This window comes from Haliotis rufescens, unplaced genomic scaffold (genome assembly GCF_023055435.1).
Source record: "Haliotis rufescens isolate VD_foot unplaced genomic scaffold, xgHalRufe1.0.p SCAF_11, whole genome shotgun sequence".
NCBI classification, from domain to species: Eukaryota; Metazoa; Mollusca; class Gastropoda; order Lepetellida; family Haliotidae; genus Haliotis; species Haliotis rufescens.
This window is the reverse complement of record NW_025963791.1, coordinates 32717739-32744707: the sequence shown is the minus strand read 5'-3', so window position 1 is coordinate 32744707 and position 26969 is coordinate 32717739. Positions and strand designations below refer to the sequence as shown.

The 26969-nt window shown below is 40.8% G+C and overlaps 2 protein-coding genes across 5 annotated transcripts; one reads left to right on the top strand and one right to left on the bottom strand.

The window, feature by feature from the left end:
* Positions 1 to 594: 594 nt before the first annotated feature.
* Positions 595 to 14841, bottom strand: LOC124132498 (uncharacterized protein C4orf45 homolog). 4 transcript variants are annotated; one of them, XM_046496434.2, is made up of 6 exons: positions 14655 to 14841; positions 6579 to 6802; positions 5597 to 5655; positions 3270 to 3370; positions 2069 to 2137; positions 595 to 1296 (listed from the first exon to the last, which is right to left on the bottom strand). In XM_046496434.2, the coding sequence occupies exons 1-5, from the start codon at positions 14740 to 14742 to the stop codon at positions 2076 to 2078; spliced, it is 534 nt and encodes a 177-aa protein (XP_046352390.2). In that variant the 5' UTR covers positions 14743 to 14841; the 3' UTR covers positions 595 to 1296; positions 2069 to 2075. The 4 variants fall into 4 exon arrangements, with proteins under 4 accessions (XP_046352390.2, XP_046352387.2, XP_046352389.2 ...); XM_046496431.2 differs by having other exon boundaries at positions 3177 to 3370; positions 14655 to 14786; XM_046496433.2 differs by having other exon boundaries at positions 595 to 1298; positions 2074 to 2137; positions 3177 to 3370; positions 14655 to 14786.
* Positions 14840 to 25231, top strand: LOC124132500 (DPY30 domain-containing protein 1-like). The gene is made up of 5 exons (XM_046496438.2): positions 14840 to 14970; positions 16516 to 16691; positions 20962 to 21084; positions 23167 to 23301; positions 23918 to 25231. The coding sequence occupies exons 2-5, from the start codon at positions 16539 to 16541 to the stop codon at positions 24083 to 24085; spliced, it is 579 nt and encodes a 192-aa protein (XP_046352394.1). The 5' UTR covers positions 14840 to 14970; positions 16516 to 16538; the 3' UTR covers positions 24086 to 25231.
* The last annotated feature ends 1738 nt before the right edge of the window (positions 25232 to 26969 follow it).

The following is a 26969-nucleotide window of genomic DNA, read 5'->3' as shown; positions in this document are numbered from 1 at the left end:
AGGTCTATAAGTCTGATTACAAGTCTATCGGTTCGCCTGCAGACCCACTGTGATATAGACTGGCATGCAGTTCAAAGCAGCATTAAACCCAAATCACTCACCGATTCTGTAATCTATTGAGGACCACAGGTCTGAATAAATTGTTCGGGCACGGGTGGCCCAGTCGTCTAAGGTGCCGCAATTCCCTGTGCAGAGTTGCGTCCAGGCACGCCAGAAACCTATGATTGTGGGTTCGAATCCCGGTTCGTCCCGATTATGTTTCTAGGTTTGTCAGCACCATGCCCGTGCTCGTGGGTTTCACCGAAGTGGTAAACGTCTGAGACCTGCATCATTTCGGGCTTTCCTCCCACATTAAGCTGACACACCGTGATATAAATGGAATAATGTAAAAATCGGCGTTAAAACTAACTAACTCACTCACTGAATAAATTGTTCAGCCTTGCCTTACAAAACCATGAACATATATCACCATGGTAACATAGAGTGTTCTATACTGATGCTTGTTTGCAGATGTCAGTGGCTACCATGATTTCCCAGTAGACAGACACCAACACCAGGTTTCACTGGAATTATGCATTTGGAAGATACAAAAGATTTTACAGAAGTCAGAACATTTATTTACAAAAACAGCAGAGATTAATTGGAAAGGTAAATAAATAAATTAGAATCCAGTCTGACATGTCAGAATAAGAAACTGATTATGTCAAGTTGAGATTGTTGAAAATAATACTGACTGGTAAAGTCATGAAAACATTGGTACATTATAACAATAAATAAAGTCATAACATCGACAAAGGATATTCAAATCTAACTCACCACTACTTGAACAAATAATTTCCATTTGGGATTTTATGACAATTCTCTTTTTCTAAATAGAACAAATACCCTGTTACAAATATTACCTTTGCTTATTTAAAGGATTATATTATTGGTGCTTCCATATGCAGTACCTTTTCATTAAAATTCAATAGTCATTTCAGGATGTTCCTAACAAGATAGGCATTTTAACAAAGTAAACGAAAAGTTATCACGTGTTACTGTCGGTTAATCATTTCATTGTTTTGATAAGGTTACAAATACACCCGGCTAAATGACACTAATGCATTTACCATGACAGCAATATACAGTCATTTACAAAAAAATATAGACTTTGTTTTGCATGATCCAACAAGATCAAGTTGGTAACTAGGAACGCCCTGTGAAATGTACATCTTGGTATGAGCACCAGCTGTTTTATGTTGATTTCGTTGTCTATTGCACCTTCCCTGGCAGGGCTCTGGTAAAGATGACTTTATACTGGAAAGAAATATATTGAATAATAATGATAATGATGATGATGATGAACACAACCCATTCTCTATTTATAAGAAATCTCTGCTCATAGCACAGTCAAAGTAGACACAATTATGGATAACATCCACTTTGTCATCCTGTCATGCAAGTTCTAAGTAATGCCTATCAAACAATTTAAAGCATCATAGATTGTACGATTCCGACTTTATCCAGAGGCTCCTGCTTATGAATCACTATTAATTAGTGATACCAGGTGGTCGCGAAAAGGTGAGCCTATCCTGCCCTACCAGTGGCTCCCGTCACGAACACATGCAAAGGCAAGCCAAGTTTTACAACTAACGTAGTATTAATGGAATGCAATCTTTTTTTCACATCATCGAGACCTAGGGATCCTGACAGACGATCGATAATCACAACATTTGTGTGTTGTTTGTTTTGTTTGTTTGTTTGTTGTTTTCCGCTGCAGTTATATGACTGCGGCCTGTAAATAACAAGTCGGGGTTCGATGACACGCAACCAACCAGGTCAGCGAGTCCAATTTCCAAACGCGACTGTAGACTAAGACTGTCTTAAGCCAGCGATTGACGTCATGAGCATCGATGCAAGCAATTGGTATACGACGACATGCATCAACCAAGTCAGCGCTGTTGGTCAGTAATCGGAAGTGTATGTGGTATATAAACCGATGGAACATATATACGCCAGCTTCCGGTGATGTGGTGGATATCCATGATATACTGGAGATATACAAACACATACATGACAGCCAACTGACCTTCTTCCTAATATGCTTTAACTGGTTGACTCTCCGGGGGGACATCTGACGTGGGGGCGGCCTTGGTGCCTACATGTGCAGAACCACTCCAGGATTAAAGAACATACAAGCATCTTACAAGTTCATGAAGTAGGTACATTTACTGTTCTTGAAATTACGCCATTTGATTATATAATTATGTTTTATGTTAGGTAGAAAGAGCAATGGATAGTGAAATATGACAGAAGAAGAAGAATATAGAGTATATGTTAGTGAATGACAGTCGAGACGAGACAAAGGGAACGACCATTTGATATCCCCCCCTTTTTTTGGGGGGGGGGGGGGGGGGGGGAGGAGACTGGGATTTTGTTTGGAGACACACTAAGCTACAACTTCAAAACCAGATATTCTTCTACTTATTGTTATGAGCTTGATATTTTTTTTAAACCTATTTGTATTTTATTGTGGCACACACGTTGTATATTAAACAGTCTGAAACAGTCTCACACACCCCCACTCCACCCCAACCCCAACTCCGACCCCCCGCATCCGAAGAATATCAAATGGTTGGACACTAAGAAGGACATTGGATATATATTGGTCACGTTCCGCAAATGCGATTATAGTTATCTTTATTCTCAAAGAATCTCCTGAACGATTGCTGATGCGGGGTTAAGCAATAACCGCTCGCTAACAATACAAGCATATTTTTTTTAAAGTACCGTAGCTACCGATAGTGTTGAGTAACTCAGATCGCTTGTGGAAACGGCCCATTGATAGTTATGGCAGAAATGTTATATATTGGAATGAGATTGAGAAGGTACATTCAAAGCAGAGTCAGAGCAGGAAAAGAGTGCAGAAATAATGCATTTGCTGAAATTAGGCGCAAATTTCATTGGTAAGTAAGAATAGAGATGACAAGCAGACCCCACACGGGGAAAAGAAGGTATGGTCAAGTTATCTGATAACATGACTTATACAAATAAATGAATTTAGAGAAAGAGTAAATTTATAAAGGTTAATAGAAGCATGATTGTAGCAAAGCCATTCCACAGAGCACAAGCATCAACTACTTTGCAGCTACGCTACTTTGACGTCACAGTGGCACCTGATGACGTCACTACGATACCTGACGAAGTAGTGACGGTGAATGTGTTGACTGTGTACAAGGGCGTGGCTGCCGGCGTGCGTCCTCTGTGACGCCAGGGACGTGAACATGTACCTGATGGCTGCGGCACTGTCGTGGCCGGGCGACGCTTGTACACGTTCATCACCATGGCCTCGTCCGAGTTGGGGTCCACCTCATCATTGGGCCCCGGATACCTGGGGTAGAAAAAAAGTATACATGGAGGTAGATGGATCGACCGGGGAATGTCCACATGCATGCATTTATAGATTAAGATGTGTGTGGTTTGTTTCACGATAAAACGTTGTTCTGTCATGACGATATTTTTGGAGATTCGAACATGCGCTCGCAACTTGATGACGTCGTGAATTGGACGACGTTATTTTTTAGAGGGGAGTGTTTAGATGTAGCTGTGCAATGCGGATAAAGGCGATGACTGAACGATCGCATTCAAAAGCGGGAGAGATATGACAGTCGGTATCGGGCGAAAGGTACAGGTAATCGCCATTAGGATTGTGAGAATATCCAGGAAATACCCCCCTCTGCATAAAATGGACTTGTCCGACATTGCCGAGGTAGGATTCTATCCAGGGAGTCATTATTAAAATACGGGTAAATATTTTAAAGCTTGTACATTTTATCATCATCCTTAAAGAGGCTGTAAATAATGGTCATATGAGAAATAAACGACTCGTGGTCGTTGTTTATCGTTCAATAAAACACTACAGAGAGAATAAACCACTCGGGGCTGCGTCTCTCGTGGCTTATTCTCCATGCAGTGTTTTATTGTACGATAAACATTAATCCAAGTGGGATAATGATCCACGGTCTTTAGACCATGTCCAGGTTTAGATGTACCGTATTTTCTTGAGTATAGTGCGCACCCATGTATAATGCGCAACCCCCCTCTAGCGGGTTCAATATTTTGGAAAAAAAGAAATTTGAATATTATGCGCAGAAAAAAAAATCACCGTACCCCTTCAGCGAAGTCCGGCAAACGAACGGGTGATGAGAAACTTCGTCAGTACAAATTTGAAATTTGAGATAAAAAATCACCAGACATGTTGATTTACCGTTTAAATTGTATTTTGTCTTCAGCTAGGCATTGTTTTATATCCAGGGATTAAGATTACCTTGTGTATTTTCTCGTAAACTATGCCGGACACAGCAATCAGCTGTACACACGTTTTCTTGGAATCTACCGGTGATTCGGTCAAGACACACCCAATGATATAACTTTACAGGATTTTAATGATTGCCATATCTGAAACTGACATATTGTCTCATATATTCATTAACTGCCAGATAATTTCTAATTACAGAATTGGGGTTGGTAGACAAACAATTAAGGATTCGAACGATTGACAAAACGTGTGTCGCCCACTCTTAAATCTGGCCCTATACTATAGCTTGACCTTAAACTTGAACTATTTGCCTCCAACTAATGTGTAAGACAAACGTGAAAACTGACCTGGAAAATCTACGCCAACTATCTTAATAAATAACATCGCACCAGTCAACTCACTGCAATAGAGTCCCTAAATACAAGCTTCTTAAATGTCATTACAGCTTAGAGTACTCCGTTCTCACTTCAGTGTGATGTATAATTTAGACGCTCAATTCGTACATGTTGGAAGTAAATTTATACTTTAATTAAAGACCCGTTAATTCAGCGGATAATTCTGATTGGGCCATGGCCTACGAGTTGGTATACACATGCCGATCAGTATATAACCATCGCTGTGAGTTGCATCCCTTGGCCACACCAGAAACCTGTATTCGTGGGTTCGAATCCCGGTTCGCCCCGATTATGTATCTAGGTTTGTCAGCACCATACCCGTGCTCGTGGGTTTCACGAAAGCGGTAAACGTCTGAAACCTGCATCACTTCGGGCTTTCCTCCCACATTAAGCTGCCACGCCGTGATATAACTGGAATACTCTTAAAAGCGGCGTTAAATCCAACTCAACTAACCCACTCGGAATTTAACGATCAGAGATCGTCAGTGACGTTTTTACCAAAGATGTTGATGGAATGACATTAGATATTGATTTGGTGTATCGTATGGTATACATCACATGTCAATTACGTGTTACCACTCATGATCCGAAAGACAATAGAGACAGGGTTATCTAACCCTGTTCAGGACAGTGAAGTGTTTGCTGTCCAGGTTGAGTAGGGAGGGGCACTTTCACTCGACCTCAATAGAGGCACATGAGGTCGACAGTCGTACGTTTACGTTAGTTTTTTTGAGAAATCTATCGACATAATGTACAGTGTTTTGCTGGAAGAAGAAATATATATGTATACTTCTTCTCATATTTCTCAAGAAGACTAACGATAACGTACGACTGTCGACTTCGTGTGCCTCTATCGAGGTCGAGTGAAAGTGCCCCCACATGTCTGTATCTCGCTGGAACTTACCATGGGTTTTGGTACTTGTGCGAATGACTGTTTTCGAGTTCCTGTCGGAATTCTCCCATCTGAGGAATAAATGAAGAGAAATCATATTCAGACCGTATAGTATTAAGTCTATATGGTTTCAGCTGTATATCTTCAGGTAGAAATCATACGAAGAGCGTTTAGTATCAATATATTCTACATGGTTCCAGCTCAACAGATAAGGCTACATCGTCAGGGCGACGGGTTATGCATTCGGAATTAGTCACAAGCAATGAACACATCTCAGATAATTATTCATGCAATTGTCAGCCATCTTGAAATTAGGTAGCCATCTTGGAATTTATGTGGCTATAGCGTTCTGCTTTCAATATACACACGAATGAAAAGGAATTTGTATATGTCTTTCCATGACTGTATCATCATTTGAGTAAGGCTCCTCTAAATTATCACTTTATCTGTTTCACAATGTAAAGACTTTATGAATTATATAATATACTGAAGCCTCTAACTTGTCGGGACGGTCGGGTAGCCTAGTGGTCAAGTGTTCGCTCGTCACGCCAAAGACCCGGCTTCGATTCCCGACATGGGTACAATGTGTGAAGCCCATGTGTCCCCGGCCGTGATATTGCTGGAATATTGCTAAAAGCGGCGTAAAACACACTCACTCACTCTAACTTATTGTCCACCCAAGGTCAAAATAACTCAAAGCGGTCGTTCAATTCTTATAACTATAAATATATCTTATATGCTAGTGACTGAACGTATCTTAAACCCAAATCTAAATACAGTAAACTACGGTTATAACGAACTCAAAGGGACCACTAATTTTAGTTCGTTATAACCGTAGTTCGTTATAGGCACATAAACACCCTATATACAGCAAATGGACGGGTCCCAAAAACAGTTCGTTATATCCGCCAGTTCGGTATAAACGTGTTCGTTATAAACCTAGTTTACTGTAGCTGATATTCCAGTTCAAACTCCACCCAATGCAACAACTCACCATGACCTGTCTCCCCGTGATAGGCAAGGACCAGTCCGTAAACTCCTGAATCCCCCAGCCTATCCCCCCCACCATGGTGGTCTTGGAGCGGGGGTAGGGGGTCCTGGGTGCGGCCCGCCACAGGTAGTCCGACTCGCTGGTCCCCTCCTTGGACATGGTCCCTATTCCCACCATCCGGTTCTCTGGCTGCACAGTGACGCGGTGGTCCCTGTTATAGTCGGGCCCTGGGGAACAGCAGTGAGGAAGGTATAGGCTAACGTTATGTACCAGAAATAAAGTTATCTAAAAATATAAACCTACAAAATAACAAAAATATATAACGCAATTGGAGCCTAGAACAATGGCTAATATCCTAGAGATGAAGTCCTTGATATGCATTTGGAAGATGGAAGAACATGAATACATTTTATGGATAGCAGCTTCTTTTATTCCTTGTCGTGACAAACAATAAAATAAGTTGCTATCCATAAAAGCTGATATGCTCTAGCATCTAGATTTGGTCAATCATTCTAGACTTGAGTTGGTCTCCTTTTTAATTTATTCTCTAGGGTCTTGGAGGTGGACTAAAGAAGGTAGTGTGTGCTCTATTGCTCGGCATGTCCGCCCAAATGTGATGACCTTCACCAAAGACTAACGGATAATCCGCAGCTGCGGTAACATTTAATCAGCAATTGATTAAATACGTTTGTGAAGATGGACCAAATTTAGAAGCAAGTATGTATGCAAATGGTCGGGGGTGACTATCGAGGGCATTTGTGTTGTTCCAGTAGTAGTGCGATATTTAAATATTAAACGACAGAGAATAACCAGTCTCGATTATCCACAGAAACACAGATTTTATTGACTGAAAAATGCCAAATTGTGATGAAAAGTATATGGATGGATCATTGAATATCAGTGATGACACAATGTGTTTGCGAGAAGGTTAAAACACTACCGCGATATTATTGCCATTTTGGTACAAGAGTTTCAAGAGAAAATGTACCTGGTCTACGAGGTAGCTTACTTGAATTAGTCAGCACGTCGACTGAAGCCTAATACAGCCAGCAAGGGTCAGCAGTCTGCTAGGGAAGTCGTAGGAAAGTGAGAGCGGTGCTACTTTCTGAATGGATACCCACGTGTAATGTGTATTTTGGATAAAAGCGAATGGAAAAGTAACTTGTTAACAGTATTTCTTTTACACTGTATTACGTCTGTCGAAACCATCGATAGTCTAGCGCTGCATTGGTGTTAACTATTGATATTTTAACACTTCATCGATGTATTGCCATCGGACCATGGGCAGTCTCAATTCATCGATAGTTCGATCACGCGTCACAGCCTTTGTGTTTCACTCCCTCGACTGGTGCTTCAAGCAGGCGACCGTGTTCGTCTAACAAGAGTGAGTGAGTGAGTACGGTTTTACGCCGCTTTTAGCAATATTCCAGCAATATCACGGCGGGGGACACCAGAAATGGGCTTTACACATTGTACCCATATCGGGAATCGAACCCAGGTATTCGGCGTGACGAGCGAACGCTTTAACCACTAGGCTACCCGACCGCCCCTCGTCTAACAAGAGGTTTAATGTTAATATGTAGTTCAGTGCAACGCTGCGCAGTGAAGTGCAGTACAGAGCAGTTCGAAACAAGCGTCGACATGAAATTAAATGTAATGTAAATATAATAAGTACGAGAATGACATGTGTATCATGTGTTTAATGTACAATGTATATATTACTGTACTCAACAGTGAGTATCAAAACATTTATAACCTACAATCACAAACTAACTATTCGTCCATCCATCCGTACTGGACACTGTCTACTTGGGCTACGTGAGGTGAATCATCATGCATGTTGATGTCACAGACCTGATATATCGACCCGGCAGATTACTACTAAAGCAGGATTGAATAATGTAAAATGGAAACGAATTCTGAAGGACCCATGGATGGTTATAATGGTGGATGATTTAACGGTGAGGTGAGGTGAAAAGGGGTTTAACGTCGCGGCCAAAATTCCTGCACTTATAAAGCGCGCGCGCGTGTGTGGCTGCTTGTACTTGTCTGAGATACCATGCCACAGTTTAACATGAATACGCAACTCAGACACAGTATACTGACTCCGAGCCGACCAGTCCTTGTTTTAGCCCCTAATGTCCAGCCAGATAAGGTAACAACAAGTACGATCTTTTAACGTCTTTTGGTATGACGCGGCCGGGGATCGAACCCCGGACCTTCCGCTCTCCGGGTGGACCCTCTACCACTAGGCCACGAAGGCGGCCCAGTTGATTTAACGAGGTATGAGGGACCTAGGTTTAGGGGAAATAAAACGTGACAGATTTAGCATTGTCATCTTTACAGGATGCGTCCTGTTATAGTTTTTGCAGCACGAATACGTTACCATGGTAAAGTATCAGAGGTGGTAAGAAACACGTATCTTATGTTTAGTGATCGAACCTATTTTCACCATGTAATCGATATCAGATTGACACCAACGTATTTGTCACGCCGACCAACTACGCATAGAGTGCACCAGGGCGATCTGCTCTTTTGCTGCTCTTTATTTGCAAATATATTGACAAATCAATTACCACTCCTTGTTGCTGTAATCGCCCACATGCACACTGGAGTGTCTTCAGCATGTGGTGTTTGTTCTCCCCCGCACAAAGAGAGTAATATAGAAAACTAGGGAGTTGTCAACCTGTTCTCCCTCAGGTGGGGGCGCCGAAGAAGGAGGCAATACGAATCTTCTATCGTGTGAGTCAGCAATGTATTCCGGCTGTATCATGGCGATGTGTAAATAATTTAAAGTGGGTCACGCAAATTAGTGGTTAACTACATGCGCAACGATCAGCGTTCGGTGAACGATGACTCACAATTAGTCTTGTCACAAGTTTAGTAAGATCTTAAGACAATTACGTGTTTACAAACATGTATCGGACGAGTTGAGGTGAGGTGAGGTGAAATTGGGTTTAACGTCGCGTCCAAGATTATTGCACTTACATTGCGACGTGCATGCACCTGTGTGTGGCTGCTTGTACTAGTCCGGACTGATGCCGATTTATAGTGCTAGCCCACTGAGATAACATGCCTCAATTTAACATGAATACCCCACTCAGACACAGTATACTGACTCCGAGCCGACCAGTCCTTGTTTTACCCCGTTAATGCCGAGCGCCAGACAGGGTTACAACAAGTACCATCTTTAAACGTCTTTTGGTATGACGCGGCCGGGGATCGAACCCCGGACCTTCCGCTCTCCGGGCGGACGCTCTACCACTAGGCCACGGAGGCGGTCTCGGATGGGTTGGATTAACTAGGGTAAAGACTGGGGTGCCTATTCACGTGCAATTACCAGAAACATTCATGAACTTTTATGAACATGTCACTCAAAGTTGTTGTTGTTTGTTGTTTAACTAACAATATTCCAGTTGTGTGACAGCGGTCTGTAAATAATCGGGTCTGGACCAAACAATCCAGTGACTGATATCATGAGCATCGATCCACGCAATTGGAATACGATGACATGCATCAACCAAGTCATCGAGCCTGACCACCCGATCCCGTTAGTCGCCTCTTACGACAAGCATAGTCGCCTTTTACGGCAAGCAATGGTTCCTGAAGACCTAGTCTACCCCGGAGTTAAATGTAATATGCATAGATATTTAACTAATATGAATATGTGAAATAAAATATTTTTTCTTGAAAGCTTAAACAAATATTGTTTGTTATATTTGAAATATTACTTCGCTGTATTTTCTAGATCATGATTCAACTCGGGTTTATTCCGCATGGAGTCTTCTGATAACCTTACCTCCTGCAGTTCAGACAGAACGTGATGACAGCAAGATATATTGCACGCTTCGTGCATCCATTCAATAACGATGCAGTATATATCGAGAGTGAGTAAGTGGGGTTTAAAGCCACTTAAACAGTATTTCAATAACATAACGATCAGCTTAATGTTCAAGGAAAGCCTAATGTGCCCGACCTATAGACGTGTGTCACCTTGGGTAAACTCATGAGCACGTCGCAGCCATTGACGACCGCCTCATCAGTTACATTGCCAGATACCATGGCAACATAAAACAAACAGTTTATTTCAAGTTTTTCATCACAACGATTAAACTGAAATGGGGAGTCTCACACTTGAACCTAAGAACACGAGTACCCGCCGCATAGTTGTTGAAGCGCTTGGTTTCCACAGAGAATACACTGATCCTCCTCCATGTGGTACAAAGGCAGTTATTGGTGCCCCTCGTTGGCACGCAGGGATTTAAAAGCGGCGAAAGACCATACTGACTTGCTCATCACATTGAGCCTATGTGCTAGCGTTAGAAGAGTTAACTTAACGTCGGTTTTAGCAATATCTCAGGGTTCCCACGTTTTGTGTTCAGTATATATGTCACAGGTTATAGTTGACGTCGGCTTGTGTGACTGTCTCCTGTTTGTGTGTACCGGGCCTGGGGACTGTCATATGTTTATGTATATCGGGCCTGGGAACTACCTCCTGTTTGTGTGTACCGGGCCTCGAGACTGTCACATGTTTATGTATATCGGGCCTGTGGACTACGTCCTGTTTGTATGAACTGGGCCTGGGGACTGTCACATGTTTGTGTACATCGGGCCTGGGGACTACCTCCTGTTTGTGTGCACTGGGCATGGGGATTACCTCCTGTTGTATGTACCGGGCCTGGGGACTACCTCCTGTTTGTGTGTACTGGGCATGGGGATTACCTCCTGTTGTGTGTACCGGGCCTGGGGACTATCTCCTGTTTGTATGTACTGGGCCTGGGGACTGTCACATGTTTGTGTACATCGTGGACTAACTCCTGTCTGTGTGTACTGGGTACGGGGACTACCACCTGTTTGTGTGTACCGGCCTTGGGACTGTCTCTTGTTTGTGTGTACCGGACCTGGGAACTGTTTCTTGTTTGTGTGTACCGGGCCGGGGGACTGTCACATGTTTGTGTACATCGGGCCTGGGGACCATCTCCTGTTTGTGTGTACCGGGTCTGATGTCTGTCTCCTGTTTGTGTGTACCGGGCCTGTGGACTATCTCCTGTCTGTGTGTACCGGACCTGTGGACTATCTCCTGTCTGTGTGTACCGGGCCTGTGGACTATCTCCTGTTTGTGTGTACCGGGCCTGTGTACTATCTCCTGTCTGTGTGTACCGGACCTGTCGACTATCTCCTGTTTGTATGTACCGAGCTAGAGGTAAGCCTCCCTAAAGGCTTGGGGTTACAAGAAACCAGTCAAACGTTCAGACGGCAAGCAATATGTCAGTTACCAGCGCCATTGTAGCGTGCATGTCATATGTTTTATTCAGATATCAACGTGTGTAATTCTTTTGGCTTGTTTTGTGGGCGGAAATCGATGACCCAGTACAATAAGGGAAAACAATATCGCGAATCAGCAGTGTGCTGAATGAATGCACTGAACAGTAGGAAGCTCGGGGGATTCAATGTACTTACACACATGTGTTATATAGCAACAGGGTGCTAATGCCTGATCTTATAAGGTGGTCTGATAAGGTAACGATAACTACACCAACATATGCCTTGTAGACACACACTGTTTTCATTGACAGCTGTTGAAAACTAAAACTTGGAAATGAATGTTAATATGTGAGTCTATACATATCACAAGACACGTGAAGATCCGAGGTAGAATAGGTCTTCAGCAACCCATGCTTGTCGTAAAAGGCGACTATGATTGTCGTAAGAGGCGACTAACGGGATCGGTGGTCAGGCTTGCTGACTGAGTTGATGCATGTCATCGTATCCCAATTGCGTGGATCGATGCTCATGATGTCAATCACAGGATTGTCTGGTCTAGACTCAATTATTTACAACTCACACGATTTATGAAAGTGCCTTTGTATTTCCCACTCGACTTCCCCAAACCCTTCACATGAGTCCCGGTCATGAACGCTGAAATAACCCACTCATATAGAAATCTAAAACTGCAAAAACTCATAAGTACATCTACTCTATGAAAGCGGCGTGAGCTGCATATAGTCATGTACACGACCTTATTAGGAGGTACATGTTTCTTTTGTATACAGCCCCTTTGTCCCCATTTTGTCTGAGGCAGGATTTATTGGTTTTGACGGTTATTGAATCCATGGTGAAGAAAGTCTATGAGGTTTGTAGGTCAATGATCACGAAATAATTCAGAGCTATTGATGTAGGCATCGTGTATTTGCTGGTCATGTATATTGCATATATTCGCGCGTTGATGCAGTAATCAATGAAGAATTACCCCTTGATACATACTCATTTCTTAATCTTGTTCCATATTTAATGAGTGAACAAACACATCCTTAGAAGTAGCATTAACGACTGAAAACGACGTCATTATACACACAGCAAATACTCCGTTTAACATTCCCATAAGAAAACAATGGTCAACCTCTCTCTCACTCTTCCCCTCTCTCCGTCCCATCACTCTCTTTCTCTGTCTCTCTCTCTTCGCCCCCACCCTCTTTATCCCTCTCCCTGTCTCTCTTTCTCTCTGCCCCCCCCCCCCCCCCCCCCCCCCACACACACACACACACACCCGTCTTTGTCTCAGTGTGTGCCGATTTCTTCATAATATCAGTCAGTCGCGTGTGAAGTATAAACTTCAAAAACGATTTTAATACCACAACGCAATCATTTTTAAGTAATTTAAGATTATTGCTCTGATAAACGAAGCACTATAACCCTATATAGTATGACATGTCGACCCAACACGAAATCTGCTAAGAAAAGAAACCCCCACGGATTAAGAGAGGTATATCGCCGAGGCGTTCATAACCTTTATTCAGAGAAAGGTCTCCGATACGTAATCGCTTTAGTCTAGTGGCTTGTTCTTTACACTGTAGGAGAAATTAAGCGTTCATAAATCATGGCGGGATTTATCGAGTGCTATTCTTTAAGCCTTAGTTTTATCTCGAGATAATCTACCCACTAACTTGAACAATTCACACATTAAACCTCAGGTGGGTCCAGGTTACGTCTACTGAATGCATGGGGTTTTGGCAACGGAGCCTCGATACGTTGAAGAAAATTCTTCTCCAGACGGTGATAAGAAATGTAATATATATATATATATATATATATATATATATATATATATATATATATATATATATATATATAATGTAAACCGATAAACTGAATATTATAATTAATAATATTAACAACAAATATGAGTACTGGTATTTGAGAATTAGATTTGTTGGTTTACTATTGCTCGTTGCGAGACTTTAGCAAACAGATAAGGATTACGAATGTCGCTCAGATCAAGAAAAGCCCTCGAATTGGACAGATGTCCACTCACAACACACGCTGGCGTATTATTGACTATCGGTTTCGTTCGACTGGAGCTTGAACTCAAAACATAAACAAGACAACATAACGGGAACATATACATATTATGTAGTCACTTTATCACATGTACAGGGTTAATGTAAGATGTCGTAAAAAGGCTTGCGATCGATAAGACACGAAGCTTGTTCCTATGGAATGTGCATGTATGTTTCAGTCTCTCGTTATATTGCTGTCTCTCTCCTCGCGTTATTAATAATGCATGCATATATCACTTACATATTCTTTCTATTGACTTGGAGACACTATTTGAAGAAAGGTGTTTTTCCGTTGATTTTAATAGTGTACTCGAGATATAAGATATAAATATCAACTTGACATTGGAAATACCAACTGTTGACATGTGTATGAAATTGATAAGCTTTGGGTAATTATGCCTGACACGTTTACTTTTAACGTGATGTGGATATTGGAATACTTATGTAGTCAATACCTTATTTTTTCCCTGAACGACGTTGTTTTGTAAAGGTTTATGACTTTGTTTTTATTGTATACTTTGTATTTCCTAATTCAATAATTAATATATATATATATATATATTAGATCCATATACCTTAATGATAGAATAAACAACATTCGTGTAGGTGGTTCGTGTTATCGCAATTGATAAAGATTGACATCCTTAAGGACTGTTTTAAAATGTATAGCAAATATTGTTAGTAATCATAAGTGTTTTAACATAATTTTTCCTAATTGTATGATTGAAAATACCTAACTCACCTGTAAAAAGCATTCTTGGGTTAGGCCAATGTATGGGTGGCCCATTAGAGCTGTTTCCCGACGGAACACCATTTTGTCGCGCGCTCATTGTTGGATTTATGTGGAACCTTTGAGCGGCTCCCCTTCTGAGAAGGCTTCTATATCACGACACGGTGAACCGAGGACAGACCCCAGCGAGATAGCAACGACGTCACGTGACCGTAGCTAAGGAAGCGATTACCGGTTTCGATAACGAGGCTGGGAGAAAATAGTGTGACATTTTAGATTTTAACATCTCTTTGTTAACACATATTGTAACATTTCTGGGACGTAATACGTAAGTATGGTGTATTTTAAGATTTAGACAAAGTATGTAACGCTGCTAGGGTGCATCAGACCGAAAATAGGAAGGTTTTGGACGCATCGTTTCAGCGCGTTACTGTTAGTAAATAATAAACATCTTGATCTATCACGAAAATAGCAGCATGTTGTGAATGTAGCAGCGCGTTGATAAGAGAAACGGTTGAATAGGGCTGGTAATATGTATGGTTAGGATGCTTTTTGCCTGTCCTTATGTTTTATTTTGTACTCTTGAGCGTTTTAGGGGCCTCGCTAAAATAACAGTGTGTGTGTGCTTTCATTATGGCATGTACGTCGGTTGGCGTATCAACGATAGGCCTAAAGACTATGCTGTTTGGAATTTTACACTACAATTGATGTATTAAAATCTATATGCAGACCTGTAGTTGTCTGGCATCTTTCAACAAAAGGTTCTATTGACTCTCTCATTCTACCGGAACATTTTATTTGATTGCTTTTGAATAATCATAAATATTTCACCAAGTTTCACATCTTATAATAAGTCCTCTATAGGCCTAAATCATTTAGACAAACAAGCATGTGTACTGTCAGGGTTTGAATAAGCTTTATAAAACGTGCAACCCATTATTTAAAAATGCAACTTAATATTTATCTCTACATGCACCAAGTTTATGTAAATAAAATTCAAATTTGGGTCTAACCCTTACTTCTCCATACCTGTCAACTCTCACGCATCTCGCGTGAGTCTCACGCATTTATCACCTATGTCACGCTCACACGCAAGGTTGGGAAATTCTCACGCATTCATATAAAATGTAGATAAAAATATTTTGAAAAGCTTTTCTCTTTCGATTATCGCGATCGCAACTAACACGACGAGACTGGGTTCATTCTTTCCCCTTTCGCGCAGTTACTTGTTGTTATTTCAGAATACATGCTCTCTAAGGCCATTAAAATGGTCTGGCTTCTCACTCATTTAGACATCCAGGGGTTGACAGCTATGCTTGTCCACACATAACACCGATCTTTGAACACACTCAACACCCTATAAAGTTTATTTATCATACTACATCACTAATCCCTGTGTTATGTGTAATTTGTTATGCCATCTTAGGCTTCACTGCATCAAACTGTGGGTACTTCAAGATGATGTGCACATATTCCTGTTACGTTTTACAGCAATGCGTCACTAGGCCTAATGTCTGTGACCCTGGCAGCAGACCGGACTATGTTTCAACTTTGATAAATGTATGGGTGCAGCCTGGTTTTGTTTGTTGCAACTTGGTTTTCATGTCAACATGCACCTGGTGCAAATTAAATTAAGTTTCTCAAATCGAGCCCTGACTGTCAGCAGGGTTGGAAACTGGCACTAGTAGTCCTGTAGTCCTTGCCAAACTGCCTAATAGTAAAGGTATCCTAAGGACTAGTAGAAATTAGCCATTTTTAAAGGTTTGGTTATATGTTATCATTATAAGGACTAGTGGACTGAAACTGTTAGTTTCTACCACTGGTCAGTTTGAGTAAATATGTTTTTCTTCATATATATTTTATGATTTTGTAGGATAAAGGCAAAAAGTCGTTACCATGGCAATGGAAGCAGCCTACCTGAAGAAGCATGTTGGGGATTGTTTGGTGACATGTCTCACAGAGGTAGCTGAGAAGCGACCTGCTGACCCCATAGAATACATCGCACATTGGCTGTATAAACAGATAGAGAACGAGCGACTTCACAAGAAGGTGAGTACCTGTTAGTGACAGTGCTGTGTGGATGGACCGTGTAGCTTAAATTTGAATAAAATAATTTATTTTCCATGTTGGAGCAGGAATTGCCATATTGTAGATGCCAACCGCAAACTGAATTATTAGGGAAACAATGAAAAATCAAATGTTTAGACTTGTCAAATCTCACACTATGCTTTTCTTCTTTCCTCTTCAATCCTACCTGGAAACGTGCTTGAACAAAGTTTTGAGCTTCTTATAAACAATTCATCCAAACACATCCCAGGATCACCATGGTCACCACCCAAACAAATGGGTCATGCATGTTATCCCATGTATAGCAACCTATACGACCTGATCACATGCCTACCCCTTCCACATCATTCTCTTTCTCATCGCCACTGTGGAGACGTGTATCATAAGTGTTGGCGAATACATTTTGTTTTGTTTCTTGGATAGTGTAGTAATAACAATCTACATCAAGGGAAATGAGTAAGAAGGATCCTCTACACCCGTTGTTGCTTTAAAGACTGCTCAAAGAGGTGGGCTCAGCATTCGAAAGATCAGCATACAGATTTGACTGGTCACTCCTTGGGATTGGCACTCTCAAGATCGATGTTCAAAGGGTCGACTTTCGCAGGATCAACTTTTTCTCGATCGGTACACTCGGTAACAACTTTCTCAAAATCGACATACGGGTTCGGTTGATCGCTCTCAGGATCGGCACTCACATGATTGATGTTCCAAGGATTGACTTTCTCCGGATCTGCGTTCTCATGATCGACTGGCTATGGTTTGACGATCATGCAAGAATTCTACAAAATTGTCACATTCTACTACCGCTCATCCAGAGTTATTCCTGATGTTATTACTCGGTTTTGGCTGGACACTCCTCCGATCGCTCCCCTCCCTCTAGTTATGTGGATATCTACCATTGTCGGGATCGGTCACATTCGTATGATTATCACCTATGTGAAAACACGTTCCACATGTTATACCCGATCTCATGCTGTTAGGTCCGACAAGCGCATCGGGATCGTATCACCAGGTATGGTGTGTTTTCCCGCTCAGGAGTTATTGTCGTTGATGACACTAGGCAGTGTTTTAAATGGTTTTTTTTATTTATCATGGGATAAATGCATAGTGTGAGACAGGATAAGTTTAGAAATTTGGAAAGTTTCCAATAAATTGTATATTTATAAACTTATCCTATCTGACAAACGATATTCCCACCAAATCATCCCCACATCACACGTCCTCTAGCATGTTAGCTCTGATGAAAGAGAATAATGTGGCAGGGGTAAGCACATGATCAGGTCATGTAGGTTGCTATGCACAGGATTACATGATGGTGATGCTAGGATGTGTTCGGGTGTATTGCATTTTAGAAGCTGGAAACTTTGTTCAAGCATGTTTCCACATAGGATTGAAGAAGAAAGAGGAAATGTATAGTGTGAGATACATAAGTATACAATTTATGGGAAAATTTCCAATATTTCTCGAAAAGAACAGGTCCCAGGCAACTAAAATAGGGTTTTGTTTGCCAAATTAGCTGTTATAAGGAGAGTCTGCCCGTTCTTTGCCTATCAAGACAAACCTAGGAATAGCCATTGTGCCTCGTGTGACTGTGAGGTGTTGCCAATGTGGAACTTGAGGTAGAAGACAAGTACAGTTGTTTTGTTTGAATGCCATGGCTGGCATTGTCCAGAATCAGAGTCTGATATTAATTTTCAGCAAGCCAAAAGAATATGTTAGGAGCCATTCTAATTGCACTAGAAACCAAATTCAAAATAAAATGTGACAATTTTAATAAAGTTTGTGTTTCTCTTACTTGAAGATCTGGGTTAGATTTTGTCTTCAGATGTTTGTTGTAAGAGGCAAGTAACAGGATCGGGGGGTCAGACTCGCTAACTTGGTTGATGCATGTTATAGTATCCCAATTGCTTAAATCGATGCTCATGATGTCAATCACTGGATTGTCTGGTCCAGACTTGATTCTTTACAGACTGGCATCATTTTGCTTGAATATTACTGAGTGTGGTGTTAAACAACAAACAAACAGAAACTACGTACCTCTGTTGGGACTGGTAAAACTGTCCCAAAGTCATTGGCTACTTCCATAACCCTAATGTAGAAAATAAAATATTTAGGTGTTCCTCAGAAGACAACCTCAAGAACACCAGCACTCAAACCCTTTGTTTGCTACCACTGGTCACCTGTTGGTTTGCTTGCTCCAGGGCTGATAACTAGGCCTGGGACAAGTCCGCATTTACTGCAAGACTCCTTATCACTCAACCCTACCAAGGCACCCGCTGTAGGTCTTAAGTTTGGTTCACAATGTCTGATTGGGAATTGTATTGCTGGAGCCCTTGCAGAAGTATTGATGGTAGATACATGTATTAAACGATCTGATCATGCATGCACTGAAGTTGAAGTTGACGGAAGCCTTATCTTTATTCAAACATATGTAACAGAGGGAAATGTAACAATGAATTTGTATGTAGCCAGCAGAGCTTGCTCTTTTCAAAAGTTACTGACCCTTAAAAATGTCCCAATATTGAATGTTGGAGGCCGAATCTGAGTAATCAAGGGGGCTCTGAAAATTTTAAAACTCCTCACCCCTGAAACATTTGTTCCTGCTCTCAGAGATTAAATCTTGGCTTCCATTTGTCTCATTTAGTGGCAATTTTATGAGCAAATATAGATGTTGTTGTTGTATGCAACATTACAAAATGGCTGCCAGTTGTGTCATTCTACAGAGATGATTTTTGAGGCAACCTTTCACACAACCTCATCTCCCTTAAATATTTTCTCATAAAAATAACATGATTCATGAGCAGTGTCCAGTTTAAAAAATTAAAGGGGTGAAATTTTGATTAGCCAGGCGTGACATCATCTACTTTACGTTTCAGCAAGCCTTTCGTAATTTTAACTGGCCATGGACAAAAGTGCCAGTAGTTAAATCGACCTCTGTATAAGTTGGAAGGGATGCGCATATAGGCAAAAAGAAATGCGGACATCAGTGACTTGTAGTGTTACCATGGAGTTATAGTTATTTTTTTCATTGAAAAATATAACCAGGGGTCCGGGTAGTCCTGTGGCTACCCGGGTCCCACTCAGTACCCACCTGACCCGAGTAGCTGAGTCTGCAGCAGAAGCTAACATTGTTTGTCCCCTAGTCCTCATAATGATAACATATAGCAAAACCCTAAAATGGCAAATTTCTGCTTGTCCTTATGATACCATAGCTATTGGGCAGTTTGGCCAGGACTATAGGACTAGTGCCAATTTCTACTGCTGCTGAGTTAACTCACCCTACTGATAGCTAATACTGAAACCTGAGAAACTAGCTGTCATCGTGAAGAAATATCCAAATGTATTGAAAATAGTGTTTAGTAATGACATGTATGTTGTGTAATGTTTTGTGTTGAAATGTGTATTGTGTAATGACGTATGTTGTGTAATGTTTTGTGTTGAAATGTGTGTTGTGTAATGACGTATGTTGTGTAATGTTTTGTGTTGAAATGTGTGTTGTGTAATGAGGTATGTTGTGTAATGTTTTGTGTTGAAATGTGTGTTGTGTAATGAGGTATGTTGTGTAATGTTTTGTGTTGAAATGTGTGTTGTGTAATGACGTATGTTGTGTAATGTTTTGTGTTGAAATGTGTGTTGTGTAATGAGGTATGTTGTGTAATGTTTTGTGTTGAAATGTGTGTTGTGTAATGAGGTATGTTGTGTAATGTTTTGTGTTGAAATGTGTGTTGTGTAATGACGTATGTTGTGTAATGTTTTGTGTTGAAATGTGTGTTGTGTAATGACGTATGTTGTGTAATGTTTTGTGTTGAAATGTGTGTTGTGTAATGACGTATGTTGTGTAATGTTTTGTGTTGAAATGTGTGTTGTGTAATGACGTATGTTGTGTAATGTTTTGTGTTGAAATGTGTGTTGTGTAATGACGTATGTTGTGTAATGTTTTGTGTTGAAATGTGTGTTGTGTAATGAGGTATGTTGTGTAATGTTTTGTGTTGAAATGTGTGTTGTGTAATGACGTATGTTGTGTAATGTTTTGTGTTGAAATGTGTGTTGTGTAATGACGTATGTTGTGTAATGTTTTGTGTTGAAATGTGTGTTGTGTAATGACGTATGTTGTGTAATGTTTTGTGTTGAAATGTGTGTTGTGTAATGACGTATGTTGTGTAATGTTTTGTGTTGAAATGTGTGTTGTGTAATGACGTATGTTGTGTAATGTGTGTTGTGTAATGTTTTGTGTTGTAATGTGTGTTGGCAGGAAGGAGAAGACGCAGATGAGTTGGTGAAAGAGAAGGAGGTGTTTGAAGTAGAGCTGAAGAGACAGGAGGTGATGAAAGAGGAAGCAAAGAAGCTCAGCCAGGAGGAAGCCGCAAAGAAGAAGGTGAGTCAATGGAGACAGACATAGACGCACTCTACCCAGGAGTGGATCATTGCTGATACTGTCAGCCATGGGTATACTGGAATGTTACTGTCAGCCATGGGTATACTGGAATGTTACTGTAACCCAGGGTATACTGGAATGTTACTGTCAGCCATGGGTATACTGGAATGTTACTGTAACCCAGGGTATACTGGAATGTTACTGTCAGCCATGGGTATACTGGAATGTTACTGTAACCCAGGGTATACTGGAATGTTACTGTCAGCCATGGGTATACTGAAATGTTACTGTCAGCCATGAGTATACTAGAATGTTACTGTCAGACATGAGTATATTTGAATGTTACTGTCAGCCCTGAGTTTATTTGAATGTTTCTCTCAGCCATGAATATACTGGAATGTTACTGTCAGCCATGAATATACTGGAATGTTACTGTAACCCAGGGTATACTGGAATGTTACTGTCAGCCATGGGTATACTGAAATGTTACTGTCAGCCATGAGTATACTAGAATGTTACTGTCAGACATGAGTATATTTGAATGTTACTGTCAGCCCTGAGTTTATTTGAATGTTTCTCTCAGCCATGAATATACTGGAATGTTACTGTCAGCCATGAATATACTGGAATGTTACTGTAACCCAGGGTATACTGGAATGTTACTGTCAGCCATGGGTATACTGGAATGTTACTGTAACCCAGGGTATACTGGAATGTTACTGTCAGCCATGGGTATACTGGAATGTTACTGTCAACCATGAATATACTGGAATGTTACTGTCAACCATGAATATACTGGAATGTTACTGTAACCCAGGGTATACTGGAATGTTACTGTCGGCCATGGGTATACTGGAATGTTACTGTAACCCAGGGTATACTGGAATGTTACTGTCAGCCATGGGTATACTGGAATGTTACTGTAACCCAGGGTATACTGGAATGTTACTGTAACCCAGGGTATACTGGAATGTTACTGTAACCCAGGGTATACTGGAATGTTACTGTAACCCAGGGTATACTGGAATGTTACTGTCAGCCATGGGTATACTGGAATGTTACTGTAACCCAGGGTATACTGGAATGTTACTGTAACCCAGGGTATACTGGAATGTTACTGTAACCCAGGGTATACTGGAATGTTACTGTAACCCAGGGTATACTGGAATGTTACTGTCAGCCATGGGTATACTGGAATGTTACTGTAACCCAGGGTATACTGGAATGTTACTGTCAGCCATGGGTATACTGGAATGTTACTGTCAACCATGAATATACTGGAATGTTACTGTCAACCATGAATATACTGGAATGTTACTGTAACCCAGGGTATACTGGAATGTTACTGTCGGCCATGGGTATACTGGAATGTTACTGTAACCCAGGGTATACTGGAATGTTACTGTAACCCAGGGTATACTGGAATGTTACTGTCAGCCATGGGTATACTGGAATGTTACTGTCAGCCATGAGTATACTGGAATGTTACTGTCAGCCATGGGTATACTGGAATGTTACTGTCAGCCATGAGTATACTGGAATGTCACTGTAAGCCATGAGTATATTGGAATGTTACCGTCAGCCATGGGTATACTAGAATGTTACTGTAAGCCATGAGTATATTGGAATGTTACTGTCAGCCATGGGTATACTAGAATGTTAGGGTATCTGTATGTATGTAGCTGTTGAGGAAAACATGTTGAGACAAAATACAGCGCTCAGAACTGAGGCTGTGTGGTGACTGTTTCATGATCAACATGGTACAGCTATCAGTCAGAAACACATATACCTGCAACCAGGAATATAATAATCAATACTTTAATTGTGTACTACGATTGTTTTCTAATGTGAAACAAAGGCTGATGGCAACACATGTTCCTTGTGGCAACTGTCAGTGGACCGTAGCTGTATCCTGTGTTGTGTAAACTGTTGTTCAGCAGGCTGCTCATCTGTACTAGACTGGCTGTAGGGGTTTTACAAGATGACGCAAGAACCTTAATTTCTCATGTGCAAAATTAATGATGGATAAAAAACGACATGCTTTAAAGTAACATGGAATAAACTGTGATGTTTTTTGTTCAGGCGGAAGAGGAAGAACAGGCTAAGGAGGCAGCATCAGACTCTAAACTCCCCACACTGTTGGAGAAGGAAGAACCAGTTGTTGCGGAAACACCTGCAGCTCCTGTTGCTGAAGGAACTGAGGCCAAACAGGAAGAGGTGAGATCAGATTGTTGTTGTTGTTTAAAGCTGCACTTATTACACAATATTCCAGCTATATGACGGCGGTCTGTAAATAATCGAGTCTGGACCAGACAATCCAATGATTGACATGAGCATTGATCCACGCAATTGGGATAAGATGACATGCATCAACCAAGTCAGCAAGCCTGACCACTCGATCCTGTAAGTGACCTCTAAGACAAGCATAGTCGCCTTTTACAGCAAACATGGGTTGCTGAAGACCTATTTTTACTGCGGATCTTCACAGGTCAGGTGAGATCAGACAGAAATAGGTTTAGACATTTGCCCCATAGCATCTCCAAGTGGTCCAGTCTTGCTGTGGCCCAGTCTTGCTGTGGCCCAGTCTTGCTGTGGCCCAGTCTTGCTGTGGCCCAGTCTTGCGTTGGTCGTCTTGCTGTGGCCCAGTCTTGCTGTTGCCCAGTCTTGCTGTTGCCCAGTCTTGCTGTTGCCCAGTCTCACTGTGGTCCAGTCTCACTGTGTTCCTGTTGGTGTTACCCAGTATTGGTGGGACAAATACCTCCCTCTTTCCTGATTATGTGTACTATATGTGCAATTAAACATTCTTGTCATTTTTTCATTTCTTTGTGTGCAGGGACAAACCGAAACAGAGGAAACCCAGGAAGAGGGGGAGAAGACAGGAGAAGAGACAACGGGGGAGGGAGAGACCGAGACCCAGGGGGACACAGAGACCCAGGGGGAGACTGAGACCCCAAGAGAAACCGAGACCCAGGGAGAGGGGGAGACAGCCGGGGAGTCCTAGACTCTGCTTGTGTGTGAATATGTGTGTAAGCTGTGCAAGTTGTATAGAGTGTGTCCAGTCATATTCAATGCATGTGTGTGATGTAAAGGCTCATAATCAAATGTTTCAGGACTCACAAGTTTCCGATGTAAATCGTCAGATTTAATGATTTCAGTCTTTTTTAAATTGACAAATTTTAATTTATCCTGATTCCAAGTAATATTTAATGCCCACTTTTATTCATGTGCAAATTTCAATGTTATGATAACATATTTTGTCATGTAAATGTCTGTCCTGTCCATTATTGAAAACTTAGTGTTAAGAGCCTTGAGTTTTATAAGAAGTATTTGGTGCTTCCAAAGTCGACAACACAATCTGCTGAGTTGGTTAATATACTAACTATGTTCTAAGATTCAGGGTTCTAGTCTACTAACAAATATTTTTGTATTTGTGTTTTCAAGATAATCAAATTCGAATACATATCAAATCCAAACATTCCCAGACCAGCATTTCCAGTATGTTCCTGTCTGTCTATTCCCTTGTTGTGTGTCAAGTACATCAAGTTATTTATTTCATTCTGTGATTGTGCTATTGTCAATATATTTATGTCACTTTTGACAAGGGAGATTTAACCGGTATTTTAGATTTTAAATTAGGGGCTTTTATTCATGACAGTTGAGTGAAACCTCGTTAATCTGGACCCTGGTAATCTGGAACCCTTGTAATCTGGAACCCTGCCTACCAGACCACCTTGTTAGGAACATCTATTGATATCCAAGGTAACTCCGTACCAATGATTTGGTAATCTGGATTTGGAAGGGTACCATCCTGATTAGCGAGGTTTCACTGTATTCTCTTTATAGATGAGTTGACAATAAAATAACAGTCTCACATGGAAGAAAACTGATTTTATTTCAATTTGGTCTCAAGTGTCTCAAGATATTTTGTTTTTTTGAACAGGAATGCTAATTGTATATTTTATAATATTTTTAAAGTTTATGCAAGTTTATCAAGATTATTTGATTTGTAATATTGGAGGACTGAAATGTCAAAACAATCATTTCATAACTCTGAACAATTTGAATACTCAGGTATTCTGAATATATCATTTATTTGCATTGCTGGTACAATTATTTATTTGAAAGAATAAAATACAGTCATAAATGATGTTCTCTTCATTGGTTGTGTGCATGGTTTTAGACTGGATTTTAACAGTTAAAATGTTGTTAAATTGTCTTTTAAGAGATAATAGACATGCAATCCCTTCATGTTCAGAATCCTGAACAAATTTGTACATAGTTTGTATATATCTATTCACAACAGTGTGAAAAGGATCACACATTTACAAACACTGTAGTTTCAAAAACTGTAGAAAACTGTGAAGATTCCGGGGTAGAATAGGTCTTCAGCAACCCATACTTGCCGTAAAGGGCGACTATGCTTGTTGTAAAAGGCGACTAACGGGATTGGGTGGTCAGGCTCGCTGACTTGGTTGATGCCTGTCATCGTATCCCAATTGTGTGGATCGAAGCTCATGATGTCAATCACAGGATTGTCTGGTCCAGACATGATTATTTTACAGACCGCCATCATATAGCTGGAATATTGCTGAGTGCGGCGTTAAACAACAAACAAACAAACAAACAAACACAAACAGTGACTGCGGAGGAAGTGAGAGCAGAAGCAGATTACAGAATACAGAATCATTAGACAATAAACCAATGAGCAACGAAGAATTACAGTTTGTCTGTCCCAAATGAATGAATGGTGCTAATAAGTCTCGGGACAGCATTCATTTATGATAATCAGATAATTCAGATAAGCCGTAATTTCACGTAGGTTGTTTCAGATAATTCAGATAAGCGTAATTTCACGTAGGTTGTTGCAGGTAAAATTATACATATTAGTTTCAAAGTTACAAGGATTATTCAAATATTGAAAATATTTGATGATCAATTTCACACTGTTATGTCAACTACTCAAAGTTTGCTGAGGATCAAGTTTTTGTATAAAAAATCTTCCAACAAATAAAGAAATATCCTGGTATGCAGTGATTGGGTAACCCCTAAAGGACCCCAGTTTCTTGATGAAAAGACGGAGGCATGCAGTCATGGGCACGATGTGCACAAGGTGCTTGAAATCCTGTGTAGGGCTGGGACGAAACACCCAGTGGGCGATCCGATACGTACCATGATACCTTGCTCACGATCCGATACGTATCACGATACTTGTATGTGCACTTTTCTGTGGTGCGTGAGCTATATTTTTCATAGACATGATGGCCAAATACCTGGCGCACTAACAATTTCCAGTTGGCAGTGTCAAGTATGTCGCAATGGAAGTATTTACGTTTTCACTACTCATTTTCACTAGTAATTTGTGCTTGGTGTAACATTTATTGAAGAATACATTTAAGGTAAGAATTGATACATTTTACTTTGGGTGCGATTGTGAATGATACTTGTATCAAGAAGTAAAAAATCGTGATCCAGCGATGCATCTGTGTATCGTCGCACTTCCAGTATGGATGTACAGTAAACTACGACAACGAAATCGTACGGACCACTACTTTTAGTTCGCTGTAACTGTAGTTCGTTTTAAGCATATATACACTACAGCATACATACAGCAAATATACAGTGAATGGATGCGATGAAAACTCATTTTGTTATATCCGTCAGTTTGTAATAAGCGTGTTCGTTATAAACGTAGTTTACTGTATCATGAATCGTTGCACATCTTCATCAGTGAGCACAACTACATTTGCTACTGAAAATTGCAACAACCTAGTGCACTTATGCCCCCTCAGCATCAAAGACGTAAGGTGAAATGGGGTTTGACATGGTTCAAGATTATTGCACTTATATAGTGTTGTGCATGTGTGTGCATGTGTGTGTGTGTGTGT

Coding starts and splice junctions, on each gene's coding strand:
- LOC124132500 (XM_046496438.2), top strand. CDS start 16,539: ATGGCAATGGAAGCAGCCTACCTGAAGAAGCATGTTGGGGATTGTTTG. Junction 16,692..20,961: donor ACGAGCGACTTCACAAGAAG/GTGAGTACCTGT, acceptor GTGTGTTGGCAG/GAAGGAGAAGACGCAGATGA. Junction 23,302..23,917: donor CTGAGGCCAAACAGGAAGAG/GTGAGATCAGAT, acceptor CTTTGTGTGCAG/GGACAAACCGAAACAGAGGA.
- LOC124132498 (XM_046496431.2), bottom strand. CDS start 14,742: ATGAGCGCGCGACAAAATGGTGTTCCGTCGGGAAACAGCTCTAATGGG. Junction 3,371..5,596: donor CACAAGTACCAAAACCCATG/GTAAGTTCCAGC, acceptor TTTCTACCCCAG/GTATCCGGGGCCCAATGATG. Junction 2,138..3,176: donor CACCGTCACTACTTCGTCAG/GTATCGTAGTGA, acceptor CTGCACATGTAG/GCACCAAGGCCGCCCCCACG.